At 33.5% G+C, this 13835-nt stretch overlaps 1 protein-coding gene across 3 annotated transcripts in view; it reads right to left on the bottom strand.

The window, feature by feature from the left end:
• Positions 1–996: 996 nt before the first annotated feature.
• The window catches only part of ACOXL (acyl-CoA oxidase like), a 508474-nt gene continuing 495635 nt past the window's right edge, over positions 997–13835 (bottom strand). For 2 of the 3 annotated variants that reach the window (XM_074287671.1, XM_074287672.1), the window contains exon 19: positions 997–2112. In XM_074287671.1, the coding sequence (XP_074143772.1) occupies positions 1900–2112 (213 nt within the window). In that variant the 3' untranslated portion in view covers positions 997–1899. The remainder of the gene's footprint in view (positions 2113–13835) is intronic. The other variant, XR_012486063.1, reaches the window with a different exon arrangement.

The raw sequence follows: 13835 nt of genomic DNA, 5'->3' as shown, positions 1-13835 counted from the left end.
AAAAAATACTAGGGTTTTTGTACACTCCTTTTAGGAGGGGAATATGTTAAACCGCTCCATTTGCACAGTGGTTAGGTTGCAAAGAAAAAACATCACGCATTTCATTAGAAGTGGGTGTCAGAAAACCGGAAAGCTTTCTGCAGAGGAATTGTCAGAAATGAACCAGGTGCACTTGGGGAGCAGGCAGCTTGTGGATGAAAGACAGTGAATAGTGACAAAGAAATGGGGGTGGGGAAGAGAGAAAAAGATTTCTCAAAAATACAAAGGTTTTTTACAAGGAAATATCCTTGTTCGACCCGCTTCCCCAGATCCCACTGTTCAAACATAATCATTTATGCTTTTTAATTTGGGGTAATTCAAATGCGTATTCCACGGTGATTTGGAAGTAATCAAAGGAAGATCTAAAACTTTGATATCGCATTTGTTACTGTTACAGTTAAAGTGATGGTTGAGAAAACTCTAGTAACTCCTGTAGAACTACTGAGTCCTAAACACAGCTTTTCTTGTGCGTCCCCTCCGAGGTGACCACAAAGCCCGAAGTCCTGTCCTTTCTTCCATCCTTGTTCCTTTTCTGTTTGCTGGAATTCCAAGGCTTACTCACTAGCCCAATTGGACTAATTTCTGACTCTGAAGGTTTCTGCCCTGGAAACTTTTCTCTTTTTTGGCCCCTCGGGTGAGAAAAATCAAAAAGCATTGGTTTCTTTTTTTTCTTGATTCCGGAACCTGGAAAGTCAAAATGATTTTACTCAGACAAGCTGTTTTTACTCCCGTTTTGTTTGGTTTAATTGTTGAGGGTATGGGAGACATGATGGAAAGTATAGGAGGAGGATATTTTGTCCGTGAAGTATAAAATCACAATCCTTATGCTAGAATCCCGAGTGCAAAAGTTCTTGTGTTTCAGAATCCCAACTCAATTCCGAAAATCTTAAAATTAAATAATAAAGCCGACCTTTATTCTCTGCTTTAACTTCTAAAGAAACAAAGAACACCGTCTTCTTTGTTTTTATTTCTTTATTAAACTTTCTACGATTTTTTTTTTACTCGACAGCTTAAAAACATATGGTAAAAATGATTTAAAATGTGTTTCTAAATACCACTTCCTCCCTCCCCCAAGCTTTACAGAAGTTGTTTGCATTGGTTGGTAAATAGTTCTGAGGACCAGTCTAGTTTTTCCCGGGCTCCTCCAGAGCATTTGCTTTGAGATCTCTGAGTAAAATTCCAAAAGGTATTATCAGTCAGTCATCTCCGGAGCATTTCCTTTAAGAAGCTAAATGGGTCTGACTCACTGAAACAGCTAAGCACCTAAGCTAGCTGGGGCACTGGCTGGGAAGGGAAGGGAGTTCCGTGGGTTTGTTTACTTTTTGCCTGCTTTCCCGGAATCCCTCAGAATCTGACTTAGGAATCCCATCCATAAAGATATATCTTTTTAGATTTAAGCCTGCAAAAACCAGAAATGATACTTTATCTCTCGGCTTTGTACCATCCCTCGGTAGTGTGTGAGACTGAGTGGCTGGGACAGCAAGGGTGAGCTATCCATCAGAGACAAGACTGGAAGTCCTTTCCAATACAGCACTTTCTACCCCCACCTCATCCGAACCCATTCCTCTCATTCCCTTAGGACTCCAGTCCAGCCAGACCCATCAGCAATCAGACTCGTGCTTCTTGCCTGTCTTGGCCTCCCTGACCCCGTTGATAGACAACTATAGTGAAAGACTTGTGGCCACATTGCTTTCATTGCCTGGCCCCAGTTTGTGTCCTTTCTTTTTCATCAGGCGCCAAATGATCAAGCGCGTGGACCTAAACGAGATTATTTTCCTGGCATGTATCAAGGCTGAGCTTCCTGATTCAGTGAAATGAACCACCGTGGAGACTCCAAACACAACACCGAAAACAACACGTTTATAACTTGGCCCCAAATTTGAGCCGCTGGTGTCCCATTCCTTCCTTGGCCGACTTTGGCTGCTCTTGAGGCTGGGGTGGAGGGTAAAACGCCCAGGATGCTCGGGAATTGGGAATGCCAGCAATCGGCGCGTGGATGGAGCTGTGAGGAATGTTAAAGGCTGAAATCACCTTCAGTGCATCCTCCTTCACAGAGTCACATAAATTCAGCAACTGCAAGACAAGACAGTGAAAAGTCAAGCTTTGGTGCTGCTTTGCTATGGGTGCAGGATATCCTTCCCCCTCCTCATCCCACCTCCCTCAGGGTGAGCCCTTCGGGTCTCTGTCTCTCCCCTTTATCCTTTTCTCCTCCTTACTTTTCTCTGCAAGATTTTGGCATCAAACACAGAATGATGCATGTATAGTTTACCTAAAGCCTTCTCTCTCCCAGACCTTGCCCCAAGACAGATCCTAGGATCATGAAAAAGGATTCAGTTTATTCCTTCTCCCTTCCTAGAAACTCTTCCCTAAATCTAGGAACTGTTATGAGTTTCCCTAGGTTCACTCTAGGTGTCATTTCTCTGGTATAACCTCTCCCTACCCATAAGTAAAATAAATAAAAGTGACTGAATGAAGGGAAAATCAGTCCTGGGGAATCAACAAAATCCCAGTCACCTGCCTGGAATCTTTCCACAAAGAATGCCCCTGATTTATGGAATTAACTACCTTGGTTTGTTGCAGCTTTCAAAGTTTTGTATATGCTACTGTAGTCTAAAAGGGAGCTAGATTGTATGTAAATAAACAATATGTAACATCTTTCTATCAGGTCAGAAATACCTCTGAAAGTTGGAAACATAGAAGAAAAACAAAACCCAAGTTTTCTGGTAACATATCCCAAAATTGGTCTGTAGGCTACTGCTGCTAATTTTCTTTGGGGGTAAGGCAATAGACCAAATGTAGCTCCTAATTTATGTATCATTTCATAAGTATATATACATGTGTATATATGTATATTTACATATGTATATATTTTGACTACTGATGTTTTCTCAGTGAAGACCTGTATAACCAATGGAGGCAACTGTTTTTCTATACCTTAGCAAAAAAGAGACAAATGAACTTCCTGTCTTTCCCAATCTTCACTCTCATTTCTCAAAGCTTCTCTAATTAATTTCCCTTAATTCTACTTCCTAAAGAAAATCTAGAGAAAGCCTCATTTTTTTTTCTTTCCACAGCTTTAAAAATCATGATTTACACAAACGTAAGCCTTACACTCTCATGTGGTAGGACTCTTAAAATTTGAACTGATGATGTGAAGACCACAATTTCCTTTAAAACATGATATGGCCAGAATACCATTTCTGGTTTGCTCAAGCAAACAGAAAAAAATGCAAAGAAGGAATGAAGGAAAAAAAGTCATTTCAATACATACTGGTAAATTATCTTTTTTCTCAGTTTGCTGTTTCATATGTATATTTTTCAATGAATACTAAATAGTGCAGTTTGTGGTAAAGAATCAGATCAGTACTGAAATCCTTTTGATCATTTTGGGGATGTGTTCAAAGTTCAACTTTCTATGAGTCACTTTCATTTGCTGAGAGTTCCATGTTAGTAAATAACATTGCTGACTAATCACTGGTTATTATAATTATAAAATGTACCTAGTAAAAACCTAAAAGACAATAGGAAAAGGATTTCAGAGCTAGAAAGGGATCATTTAGCCCAACATTTTATAAATTAGGACACTGAGACTCAGAAAAGTTTAAAATCCTAATAAAGACTTCATATTTATATTTTGTCTTTTTCTCCCCAACCCTAGGCACAGTGCCTGGCACATAGTAAGTTTTTTAATAAATGCTGATTGACAGAAAAAATATCTATATATAGATAATTCAAAATAGACCCTAGTGACAGGATGTCAAGAAAAGCTTTATGTGAAAGGGGGTGTTTAGACTCAGCTTTGAAATTAAGGGAAAAGAGACAATTCTTATTTTTTCTTCTTTTCCCAAGTAAATATCTCTTGATCTTCAATAAAATTGTTCTGTCTTCTAGGCAGCCAAACACCTGAATGCTCTTTTCTGAAATAACTTGTCTTTTCATATAAAAGCCACAAGATGAAACTTCCTATCTTCAGATAATCCTAATATATTTCCTATGTAGTAGCACTTCATTTCATTTAAGATGTTCCTTTTTTTTTCAAACTGATCGAAGACTTCTTGGTTCTTGATCAATTGACTTACAAAAATGCCATCTTGTTAGTTACTTTATATTTGGTGATGTGATTGTTTCATTTAAGAAGTTCAGGCCGAATTACTGAGGTGGGGAGAACACCATTCTTACCTATTGGGCATGGATATGATATGGGTTTGGGGTAGAGGGAGGAAGAGGGTCCAGTGTAAGCCAGTATAATCATACAGAGGTAGGAGATGGGGTGCTTTGTTTAAAAATGAGGAACAGTAAAAATTTGGCTAACTCATAGTGTTGATTGTCACATTTTGTCAAAGTTACTGGCAAAGCGAATATTCGGACTCAGGTTTCAAGACTCTTGACCTTAATAAAAATATTCAAGTTTATAGCCCCACACTTCAAAGATACCTTATTTCATATATATTTCTGTATTCCCTTCATAATTTTTCTACTACTTCTATAGTAGAGTTACACAGCATTTTGAAAGTTTGCAAAATGCTTTATATAAATTATTTATTTAGATTTCATAACACGGTGAAGTAAATAACTTAAAGTATTACTATGTCCATTTTATTGATGAGGAAATTGAAGTTCAGGAAGTTACATGATTTTTCAAAGGCTAACCTCTGAACTTCTGAGTATAATTATCAACAACCACACTATATTTGAGTCTCTTTAGTCCTCAACTTCCTAATATCATAATAACACTTGCAATTAAAAGAAATCATTAGGAAGAAAATATTTTACTTTGTCCCATAAAATCTAATCAACTTTATGAATAGTATATCAACTTATTTCCTCCTGCTTATGTTCCTCATTGGCCATACAATGTTGGATATTAGTTTCAAAGATTAAGAACCATGAGTTTGGAGTTGTTCTGCTTAGTCAAAATTACCCATATAGTCAATGGCTGTAATTAAAATAAACAAACAAAAAACCATACATCACTTCTTGTTTTACCAACTGCTGCTCTAAATCCAACTTTATCACTTGTCTACTCATATCTTTATTTCTGTAAAAATGTAGATGGTGCTAATTACCATTAATTAGCTATCATTCTGCATAACTGCATTATAAGGACGTTCAGGTGTTTCTATCTATTTTCAAAGATACCTATGATTTTATTGATATAGCTAGACTTCAATTAGTATGAAAAATGAATCCCCTAAAGAGGTCCTGTGTATTTGAATCTGCAATATTCAAAATTATAATTATGTAATATAGGGTAATTGGTTCCAGCCCAGTGGAAACATGCAGTGTGAATATGAATAATGTGACTACTTCAGGGGAATTCACTATTTGAACTAATTGGAACCAAACTGTAAAGTTAACCTACAAAAATTACTCTAAGAAAATTATATTTATTTCTATGATACCCTAAGAGCTCTAAAATATTAAAACACTTTAATCAGATTTCATACCATAACCATCTCTATAAACATAGGCATATTTAATGGTAGAAATTTTAAATCATAATTAAATTTGTGGCCCATGAGCCACTCAGCTGACTTATCACTCAAAATCATAATATATTTAACCAAAATAAGTCAGTAAAATTGTTGCAAAAAAATTGCAATTCTAAACCCAACCTATTTGTATGTCCCTGAACAAGTCACTTTCATATTCAGTTACAGTCTTCTCATCTGTAAAAAGAGAGGATATTAGATTATATAATTTCTGAGTTCCTTTCTAGTTTCAATATTTTGTGACTTTTGCAATATTTTCTTTTAAATAAATAGGGAAATTAAACTATCAATCTATGGCAAAAACAAAGGTATGATGATTGATGTTAAGTAATATTAATATTAATGCACAAGGGATAACTGTTTTGAAGAAAGAAAATACATTGAGTGTTCAATTAATGATGCATGGATTATCTACTTTGTGGATTATCAACACAAAATTTTAATGCTAGCAGAACTTTTTGTTGTTGTTCAAAGTTCAATTATAGAATTGAAGATTTTTAGATCTAGAAAGGACTTAAAAAATTACCTAGTCCAACTTAATTTTTGTAGATGAACAGATGAGAAAACTGAGGCTTAAAGGAATCAAATAAGCAGTTCCAGGTCTTGGTATTAATTGGTAACAGAACCAGGATACAGCTTTTCCTGATTCTTAGTCCACTACTCTTTCTATCTCATTGGGTTCTAATATTAATTGGTGTGTATAGAAGTGAAAGCTAATTTTATTAAGTCTAAATCCAAAATAATTTTCTTCCCTCTGCAATTATTTGCTAGTTAATTATGTGTGTTTTTATTATGGTACTATGGTAAAATGATAAAAGACTGATTTTTTATTTGATTTTTCATCTTCAGCACCTACTACAATGCTTTACACATAGTAATTAATACTTATCAAATGAAATTAAATATAATTTTGTTTTCCCTACCAATTATATAATTCACTCTAAAACAATATAAAAATAATTTTGAGGTTATCCTATGTTGAATTACCAATTTTAGTATTAATAATCCAAATTTAATTTAAAAGCAAAACAAAACAAAACACTCAAGATGGTAAAATAATTAAAGGGAAGATATCTGTAGGCACTTTAGAAGTAGCTGCTGAAGAACAGTATTAAAATTCAAAATATTTTAATATCTCGCGCGCATGTGTGCGTGTGTGTGTGTCTGTATGTGTGTGTGTGTGTGTGTGTGTGTGTGTGTGTGTGTATGGTTTCTGGTTTATATTGCAACAAAAGTTTCCATCAGAAAAATTAAACAAATTTAGCTGACAGACATGGTTATTTGAGGGAAACATTTTGAGATGGAACCAATTGATGTCACCCCTCTCTTTACCAACCTATAGCATCTTTATTGCAAATTAGATGTTATGGGAGTATTCAGGTAAGCCCTCCACAACCCAAGTTTCATTTAAAGCTAAAGCCTAGAAACAACAAAGAATATATTCAACTCACAATATTATAGAGCTGCCCTGAGGCTTGAAAGACCTCCCTGCTCCACCTCCTTTACAAAGCATAAGGGAAGAGTGAGAAACCTTGTCTAACTACTTGGAAGCCTTACTGGGATAACACAGGTTGATTTTTGTATGCTTGTTTTCCTGTTCTTCAAGCTGAAATACAGCCCAATGTTACTTCAACATATTAAAATTGACTTTTTCTTTAACTATTTCAACTACCTCCTGATTTCTTTTGTTGTTGTTTATTTTTGTCCAATTCTCTGTGATCCCTATTTGTGGTTTTCTTGGCAAAGATAATGAAGTGCTTTGCTATTTCCTTACCCAACTCATATTGCAGATGAGGAAACTGAGGCAAACACGATTAAGTGACTTGCCCAGGGTTTTCTAGCTAATAAGTATGTGACCATGAATTTAAATTTTGAATGATGATTCTTCTTATCTCTAGGCCTGGCACTCCAGCCTGGCACTAACTTACCCAGGCTCTAAATTTAAACTACTTGAAGTCCAGAAGTTGGCAGATTTTCTTGGTCATCCAATGACATTGTACCTTCTGTTTCAATTAAAGATCTATATTCAAACCTTCCAAAGGTTTTATAAGATTTGAACTCTTTGTTATATCAAACCTCATCTACTATGAGTACATTCTGTGATCATATCAATTGAGTTGGGTAGGGAGATTATATCCTCCATCTCTTACATGACCTTAGCAACTATATGATGAATGGTTTTAGAGAGAAAAAAGGTTCATATTTTTCCCTTTGATCCTTACTGTATGATTACAAAAATAATTTAATCTTATTGAACCTCTGGCAAATCTCTAAAACCTTAAGTTATAATCAAATTGGCCTTCTGGGTGGAGTGAATTCCCATTCCTAACACAAATAAGTTAAAATCATATTTTCTATAAGTTAATTCTCAAAACACAAAGCAAATAATCCTTTTAAGATTCATTATGCATTTGTCCCACAAATAAAATAGAATATTATGGCACATAGATTATTCATCATGCATAACTAATAACTTTGTTTTCAATAGGAAATTATCTTATGTTAAGATTTTTGTTTGATTTTATCACAGTAACCCTGTTAGGCCTAGATTTTCTTCATGAACTGAATAGAATATTGAATACTTTTCCTTAGGATATCCTTGCAAGCTTCTAGAAAATGTATGTTCAGAAAAAAAAAAAAGCAAATATAAAGAAAATAGCAGAAGTGTGGAGAATATATATGAATATATATTATGATATTCAATGTTCTTTTAAAATTTGCCAGCAATATGATAAAGAATAAAAGAAGTTATTTTATAAATAATTTATTTCAAACTGCCATATGAGATGAAAGCAAGAAAAAGATGTGTTATTTTATAGCTAATAATGATTAACTATGTGATACTTTGTAAAATGGAATTAAATACCAAACTTAGAGTCATAAAGCCTTTTACATCACTGAACTATTTTCTGCTCAGGACTAAAAGGAATGTGGGTGAACTGGAAGGGGTCATGCAAATAAGAGGGACAATTTGTAATAAGATCAAGGAAGAAGTAAGCTTATCTGATTTTGTCAAGATAATCCTGAGGTTTTTACTCAGCTTTAGCATTGAGGTCAAAAATATATAAATGAAATATTATATATGTAAGTTTTGGCAAATTTGCTTTTCATTTCTTGCATGTATGAATGACTTAAAAAGAAAAGGCACTAATAAAAATAATACTTCATGTAGTCCTTTTTTAATTAAAAAGGGCTCTGAAATGATGAACTTATTTGAAACTCACAACTGAATAAAGTAGGTAATTCAAGGTGTTGATCAGTCTTTTTTTCAGTTATGCTCAATTCTTCATGACCACATTTGGGTTTTCTGGCAAAGATACTGGAGTGCTATTTCCTTGTCCAGCTCTTTTTATAGATGAAGAAACTGAGGCACACTAGGTTAAGTGACTTACCCAGGGTCACACAGCTAAAAAGAGTCTGAAGCTAGATTTGAACTTAGGAAGATGAGCCTTCCTGATTCTAGGCTCACATTCTATCTGCTGCTCCACTCAGCTGCCCCTGGAATAGGTGGTTATTATTAATGTTGTTTATCCTTCATTCTCAAAGATGACCTAACATTATAGAGGTGATGCCATGGCATGTAAAAGAATGGGATTGAAATGGGGAAGGGTTATACAAAATTATGAGCCTCATTTTCTCCTCTGCAGTCATTTGAGTCTAACAGCAAGATATAGATGCAGTAGTACCCTTGGCCTTTTTAAGCTTAGATCTTTCCCAGATTTCAGTTTGACTAAGGCAATATTCATACAGTGATTAAGGCTAGGTAAGAAATGAGGCATAGAATAATGTCTTTTCCCTAATTAAAAAAAATATCAATTTGGGAAGGGAAGATCAGAGTTACTGGTCAAAACAGAAACAATTTCTATTTACATTCACTCTGAGTCAATCAGAGCCCAAATAACCTTGCTCTGGAACCTACTGGTCAATAAATAAGAGAAAGAGTGATTTGGGTTTAAGACATGGTCCAAGTCCATAAACTCCAAGATAATCTATCAAGATTATCAAGAGGTTTCAGTGATCAAAATTTACTTTCCTTTGGGCAGAGCACTGGAAGATATAAATACATTAACAGAGGAAAGAGGTGAGGTTTAGGTTACAAGGTGTCACAGTTGATAAAAGAGGTGAGACAAAGTTTAGCTTTTTGTACTCTATTTTCAGTATTCTATTGATCTGTCCTGTCATATCTATATATGTATGCATGCGTGAATATATATGTATATATATATATATTATACATAGGCATATATTACACATTCTAAATATGCACTTGCACATTGGAGAGAATTAATGCAAATCATGGAATCTTTGACTCAGTGGAAACCTTAGAGATCAGTCTAATTCTTTGCTTTTACAGAATTTCATAAAAAAAAGAACCAAAGTGACCGACCTACTTAGAATAGGCACTGGGGCCATAACTAGTTCTTTCAACTCAGAGGGGGAAGAATTGATAGTAGCAGAGATGATAGTGGTGGGCAGCACAGAGGATAATTCTTTGGCGAAACTGGAGGGTGATAAAATAGAGAATATTCCAACAATAGGACTGGTCCTGACACTATGATGAGAGTAAACTCCCCATTGTTTATCTCCTGTCTCTAGAGAAATGGTCAAGAAGAGGGGCCTCTAAGAGTAAGAGGCTACTTGAAAGAAAGGGGTCAGGGTGCAGAGGACTCTGAAGTATGGGGTAGAAGTGAGACCTCAGCACATTTTTTAAAAAACATAATAATAATAGTTATCATTTATATAGTATTTCAGACAGCTAAGTGGCACAGTAGAGAGAGCGCCAGGCCTGGAGTCAGGAAGATTTATCTTCCTTAGTTCAAATCTGGCCTTAGACATTTATTTATTAGGTGTGTGATCCTGAACATGTCAATTAGCCCTGTTTTCTTTAGTTTCTTCATCTAAGAAGGAAATGGCAAACCATCTCAATATCTTTGCCAAGAAAACCTCAAATGGGATCATGAAGAGTCAGACATTACTGAAAACAACTGAAGAACAAAGATTATTTTAAGGTTTGTAAAGCATTTTTTTGGTAATTAAAAAAACATTTAAACATAAATCCTAAATGAGAAAAGAAAAGAAAAAAACAACACAACAACATTGCCATATACATAGCATACCATAAGAGAAGATTCAATATAAAACAATACATTTCCATTTCAAGGAAATCTACATAATAAATGCTATACATTATTTTCAAAACTATCCAGCTTTTCTTTGTTTCCTTGTTAGTTTTCTTTTGTTCTCTGTTGTGCAGTTTTAACTTTACCCCTCTTTCCCCCAACACCCTAAAGAAAACTACAATTAAGCATAAATATGTATATATATATATATATATATATATATATATATATATATATATATATATATATTTGTGTGTATATGTGTTTATATATATACATACAGAGATATCCACAAACATACACATATATGCACATATATACTCATACACACATATATATATAAGATTGTATTATCTTATTTCTTCCTATCTATTTTTCTGAAGATAGATAGTATCTTGGAAGTATCAAGTCTTTCCATGTTTTTCTAATCAACCAGTTCATCATTTCCTACACCATAGCAATATTTGAATCTAATATCACATCATATCTGAAAGATTGTCTAATAAAGTTTTTCTCCAATTTTCTGTATTCCTTTTATTCTTGACCACATAGATTATTTTAATTTAAAATAATCAAAATTATCATTTTTGCACTTCAACTGTGTTCTCACCTTATAGTTTGTAGTCCAATACTGCTGAATCTATTACCTTTACATCTTTTCCTCCTGGTTTGTTTGAAGTTCCTGAACTTCAAACAAACATTTTTATTTTATTTATTTATTATTGTTATTTTATATTATTTTTCTAAGTGGTTTTATAGTAACTTAATTAGGATGACATTGAATAGATTAGGTAAAAAATGTCATTTTAAAAATTATATTGACTTTACCTACCCATGATCAATAAATATTATTTCAATTATTTAGATCTGAGTTTATTTTTATAAAAAGTGTTTTATGTTCATGAATTTCCTGTGTCTGTTTTGGCAGGTATACATTCAAGCATTTAATACTGTCTATGCATTTTAAATGTCCTAAAACAATATTGAATAATATTGTTGACACATAGTGTGGTTTCTCTGTTTTTCACTTTTGATTAAATCTATTTTAACTAACTTTGATATCATGATTACTATTATCCTTGGTTTTTTATATATTAAATTATATTCTTATCCTTTATTTTATGTTTGTGTGTATCTCTCATTTTTATATTTCCTGAAAATAATATGTTATTAAATTCAAATTTTTAATCTGCTATCCATTTCTATTTTATGGGTAAATTTGTCCCATTCACACTCTAAACTATAATTACTTGTTATGTATGTCCTCCTTTCTATTTTTTTCTTTCCTTCCCATCCTATTTAGCCTATTTCTCTTCACTTTTTAGCTTTTCTTCTACCTGATAACCTTCCCTTTTAATTCTTTAACTTACCCACCCGTCTAATAATCCCCCCCTTATCCTCTCCTCCTATCCTATACCCTTGTTCTCTTATTTCTTTCTGAATTTAGAAGACTTTTATGCCCCAGATGTATATGTTCTCTCTTTAACCCATTCCCAATGAGAGTAAGGTTCCAGTCCTCCCTACCTTCCTTCTCCTAGCTTGGTTTGTATAAATATTTCCCTTTTATGTCATTTGTATGAAATAATTACTCCTTTTTATCTTTCTCTACAATTTTTTTTAAGAATCATCCAATCACACTCAGCTCAGCCCATGCCTTTCTTTCAAACTACCCAAATAATTATGACAGCAATCATAAGAATGCTGCTAATAATTTCACATATACAAAGTAAACAATTTGCCTTTGAGCCTCTTATCTTTAATGTTCATCTTGTATTTCTCCTAGATGTTATATGTCAAATTTTCCCTTAAATTCTGAAAAACTTGAAATCTCTCTCTTTCTCTTCATTCAGAATAATACTTAATTTTGCTGAGTAAGGTACCTTTGCTTATAACTCCAGATCTTTTGCTCCATGGACACAAAGCACTTTATAAATATTTTCTCATTTTATCCTCACAACAACCTTGAGAGTTAGGTGTTATTATTATCTCTATTTTACAAATGAAGAACCTGAGGCTGAGGTACAAGTAAATGACTTGCTTATGGTCACATAGCCAACAAGTTGGATCTGAACTTAAGTCTTACTAATTCCAGATTCAAAATTATATCCAGTGTGCCACCCAGTTATATCCCTATATTTTTTTTTGTCTTTTTATTATTTTTAAATTCTGAACTTAAAGCCAAATAAATGGACATTTCCACACATAAAGTATAGCCTCCTCCTGTTTTAAATATATAATAAATTCAATATGTAACTTTCAAAACTTTCTTACTTTTACTATTTTCCCACAGCCCATGAAGAGACTTTATATATATATAATTGTAATCATGGGTTCAAAGATATATATGTGTATGTGACTATATATATATGCATTTATGTATATATACACATATGCATATACATATTTATATATAAACACATTTCACTTCAAGAAATTTTTATTGTGGGAGTTATACAATGTTATTTGGTTAAACAAAATTCTACCTACTCGGAGGATTTTCAAATAGAATCCTATGAAGTTAAATATTAGTTATATATGCAATTAATTAGGTAACATGTAGATTAGCTATGACTAACTTTTGCCTTTTGATTTTCTAGATTCCTGCCTTGTGTAATTTCATTATATAATAACAATAATAACTGATATTTATTAGGTTATAAAGTATTTTACTTACATTTTCTTTTGATCCTTATAGCATCCATGTGGGAATAGGGACTGTAGATATTATCCCCATTTTGTAAACTCACAGAGCATTTAAGTAATTTCTCATAGTCAGACAGTCATGTTAGATTTGAACAAAGATCTTTTTTTTTTTGGCACCTTTGGCCATTATACAATTAGGATAGGAAAGAAGATCGGACAAATAAATTATTTTTTTATTATTGGCTTTAATAAAAGTTTGATGAAGGAGAAAGACCATTGAATCAAAGAACTGAGAGGTCAACTTGGAGGCCCAGCCTTCCATCTACCATTAGAGTCCTCTCTACCATCATATAAACCTGCACTTGAATAGCTAGCTAGTGACAGGAAACTGATTATTCCATGAAGCAGTCCATTTCATTTTTGAATAGTGTTGAGTCTTAGAGGTTCTTACTTAAAAGTAGTTGAAGTCAGCCTCCCTCTAACTTCTAGTCATTCATCCTAATTATGCCTGGCCATGAGGTTAAGGCTAAAATAAGAAAAG

Source organism: Sminthopsis crassicaudata, chromosome 2, assembly GCF_048593235.1.
Source record: "Sminthopsis crassicaudata isolate SCR6 chromosome 2, ASM4859323v1, whole genome shotgun sequence".
NCBI classification, from domain to species: domain Eukaryota; kingdom Metazoa; phylum Chordata; class Mammalia; order Dasyuromorphia; family Dasyuridae; genus Sminthopsis; species Sminthopsis crassicaudata.
Note: the sequence above shows the minus strand (reverse complement) of the source record. Positions and strands in the feature narration are given on the sequence as shown.